This window comes from Sapajus apella, unplaced genomic scaffold (assembly GCF_009761245.1).
Source record: "Sapajus apella isolate SASKATOON/1434 unplaced genomic scaffold, GSC_monkey_1.0 scaffold51, whole genome shotgun sequence".
NCBI classification, from domain to species: Eukaryota; Metazoa; Chordata; class Mammalia; order Primates; family Cebidae; genus Sapajus; species Sapajus apella.
Window position 1 is genome coordinate 8690618 of NW_022436991.1, and position 3410 is coordinate 8694027.

A 3410-nucleotide genomic window follows, 5' to 3' on the forward strand; every position below is an offset into this window, starting at 1 on the left:
AAAAAAAAAAAAAAAAAAAAAAAAAAAACCCATACCCATTAGCAATCATTGCCCATTTCCCCCCCAGCCATTCCCACCATCCCACCCTTCCTCCAGCCCCAGGCAACCATTAGTCTGCTCTCTGCTTCTGTAGCCTTGCCTTCTCTGGAAGTTTCATAAATAGAGAATTAGCCAATGTGTGTAGTCTCCTGTGACTCCCTTTTGCCTCCCCTAGTGGTTTTAAGTTTCATCCATATTGGAGTGTTTCAGAACCTAGGAATGGAATTGCTGGATCATATGGTAACTCAGTGTTTAACTTTTTGAGAAGTTGGGTTTTTTTTTTTTTTAACATGAGATCTCACTCTGTCACCCAGGCTGGAGTACAATGGCACAATCTCAGTTTACTGCAAACTCTGCCTCCCAGGCTCAAGCAATTCTCCCACCTCAGCCTCCCAAGTAGCTGGGATTACAGGCATGCACCACCACGCCTGGCTCCTTTTTTTTTTTTTTCGAAATGGAGTCTCGCTCTGTCGCCCATACTGGGGTACAGTGGCGCCGTCTCAGCTCACTGAAACCTCCAACTCCTGGTTCGAGGGATTCTCCTGCCTCAGCCTCCTGAATAGCTGGGATTACAGGTGCATACCACCATGGCTGGCTAATTTTTTTTGTATTTTTAGTAGAAACAGAGTTTTGCCATGTTGTCCAGGCTGGTCTCAAACTCCCAACCCCAAGTGATCCGCCCACCTCAGCCCTCCAAAGTGCTGGGATTACAGGCGTGAGCCACTGCGTGCATCCAGCCCAGGTGATGTCCAATTTACCTACGCTTTTGTTGCTGTTGTTTTGGTGTTTTATCAAGAAGAATTTATATTTTCTTCTAATAGAATTTTAGCTTCTAATTTAGGCTTTTGATTCATTTTGAATTAATTTTGGGATATGGCATAAGGAAGGGGATCAACTTCATTTGTATGCATATGAATATTCATTTATCCCAACACCACTTTGTTGAAAAAGTTATTCCTTCCCCATTGAATCATCTTAGCACACTTGTTGGAAAATCAATTGGCTGTAACTGAGGGTAAATTATCTTGGCACCCTTGTTGAAAATCAAGTGGCTATACATGTGAGAGCTCTATCCTACAGTCTTCCTGAACTCTTTCTTGATTTTGTGTGTGTGTGTGTCGGCGGGTATGCGACCTTCCCCTTTCTAACAGTCACGCAGTATTTCATGGTGTAGAGAGAAATACTGTGATCTCTATAATGAGCTTCTGTTGAACACTTAGGGCTGTTGGATTTGTTTGGTTTGGTTGCTGTTACTGATTGTGCTATAGAAAATGCTTTTAGGAGCACTCCTTCATTCCGGGAAAGTGCATTGAGTGCCTTCTTTGTGCCAGGCACTTTGGAGGTATTGGGCCTGTAGACAATAACAAAGTAAACAGGGTGATGTCAGTTTGAGAAAAGCACAGTGACAAGATGAACCATGCTTGGAATCCCAGCATGCTGTTGGTGTCTTATCCAAGAAGGCTTGGCCCTCACTTTGGGAGGCCAAGGCAGGAGGATCACTTGAGCCCAGGAGATTGAGAGCAGTGTGGGCAACATAGCAAGACCCGGCCTCTACAGAAAATAAAGAAAATTAGCCAGGCTTGATGGCATACATGTGTGGTCCCAGCTACTTGGTGGTTGAGTGAGAGGATTGCTTGGGCCTGTGAGGTCAGGCAGGGACTTAGGTGAGCTAGGATGGCACCGCTGCACTCCAGCCTGGACAACAGAGCAAGACTCTGTCTCCAAAAAAAAAAAAAAAAAAGCTGGGCGCGGTGGCTCATGCCTGTAATCCCAGCACTTTGGGAGGCCGAGGTGGGCGGATCACGAGGTCAAGAGATCGAGACCGTCCTGGCCAACATGGTGAGACCCCGTCTCTACTAAAAATACAAAAATTAGCTGGGCATGGTGGCCCACGCCTATAGTCCCAGCTACTCGGGAGGCTGAGGCAAGAGTATTGTTGCTTGAACCTGGGAGGCGGAGGAGATCATGTCACTGCATTTCAGCCTGGGTGCCTGGCAATGGAGCGAGACTCTGTCTCAAAAAGAAAAAAGAAAAGAAAAAGAAAAAAGGCCAGATGTGGTGACTCACACCTATAATCCCAGCACTTTGTGAGGCCGAGGCGGGTGGATCAGCTGAGGTCAGGAGTTCAAGACCAGCCTAGCCAACATGGTGAAATGCCATCTCTACTAAAACTACAAAAGTTAGCTGGGTGTGGTGGCGAGCACCTGGAATCCCAGCTACTCAGGAGGCTGAGACAGGAGAATCCCTTGAACCTGAGAGGTAGAGGTTGTAGTGAGCCAAGATCGCACCATTGCACTCCAGCCTGGGTGACAAGAGCAAAACTCTGTCTCAGAAAGAAACAAACAAACAAAAAACAGATATGCAAGGGAGTTGATTGGATATGCATCTGCATGTTGGGTTGAGGGCTCTGTGATTTGGGGATTCATGGAAGATTTCACTGAAGAGGCGTCCTTTGAGCTACTATGAGCTCAATGATGAGAAAGAGCCCACAGTTAGGAAGGTTGTTCCAGGCACAAGGAACAGCAAGTACAAAGACCTGGACCGGAAGATGGGAATGAACTTAATACTGTCACAGAACAGAAAAAAAACCAGTGTACCTGGAGAGCAGCCAGGGCTGGAGAAGTGGGAAGCACGCCAAATGAACGCAGCTCTTGAAGCCTTAACCAAGGCATTTGGATTTTATTACGAATGTGAAAGGAAGCTGCTGGGGGTGGGCATTAAGCAGAGGAGTACCTCGATCTAATTGATGTGCCGAAAAGAGCACTCTGCTTAAGAAGCCCGTTTTTTTCCCAACCTGGTTCCAGCATTTCCAAACACTGAGTTCTTAGAAGTGGAATGACTGGGTCAGCAGGTTTAGACATTTAAAATGTTCCTGGGTGCTGTCAACTGCCTCCCCAAAAGATAGCTCTAGGTTTTACCCCAAAGATGCCAGCTCCTGCCATAGCCTGCAGCGTTTGGGGTGAGGGTCGGGCTAATTTGCACCCCTGGATCCCAGCATCCACTCTCTGGCCCTTGCTTTCTTTGTAGGACCTTCGCCTCTGCATTTACCCAGTAACTCTGGCTGTGCCGGGTACCCCTTGGGTAAAACGGGCACCCCAGAAACATGGCAGACGAAGATCTCATCTTCCGCCTGGAAGGCGTTGATGGTGGCCAGTCCCCCCGAGCTGGCCATGATGGTGATTCTGATGGGGACAGCGATGATGAGGAAGGTTACTTCATCTGCCCCATCACCGATGACCCAAGGTCAAACCAGAATGTCAATTCCAAGGTTAATAAGTACTGCAGCAACCTAACGAAAAGTGAGCGGTATGGCTCCAGCGGATCCCCGGCAAACTCCTTCCACGTCAAGGTGAGTGAGCCACCTACACCGC

General features: G+C 47.6%; 1 protein-coding gene across 2 annotated transcripts in view; it reads left to right on the forward strand.

Annotated features, from left to right (window-relative positions):
- Positions 1–3410, forward strand: part of EEF2K (eukaryotic elongation factor 2 kinase) — an 80320-nt gene that overhangs the window by 15150 nt on the left and 61760 nt on the right. For both annotated transcript variants that reach the window (XM_032242913.1, XM_032242914.1), the window contains exon 2: positions 3067–3388. In XM_032242913.1, the coding sequence (XP_032098804.1) occupies positions 3143–3388 (246 nt within the window). In that variant the 5' untranslated portion in view covers positions 3067–3142. The remainder of the gene's footprint in view (positions 1–3066; positions 3389–3410) is intronic.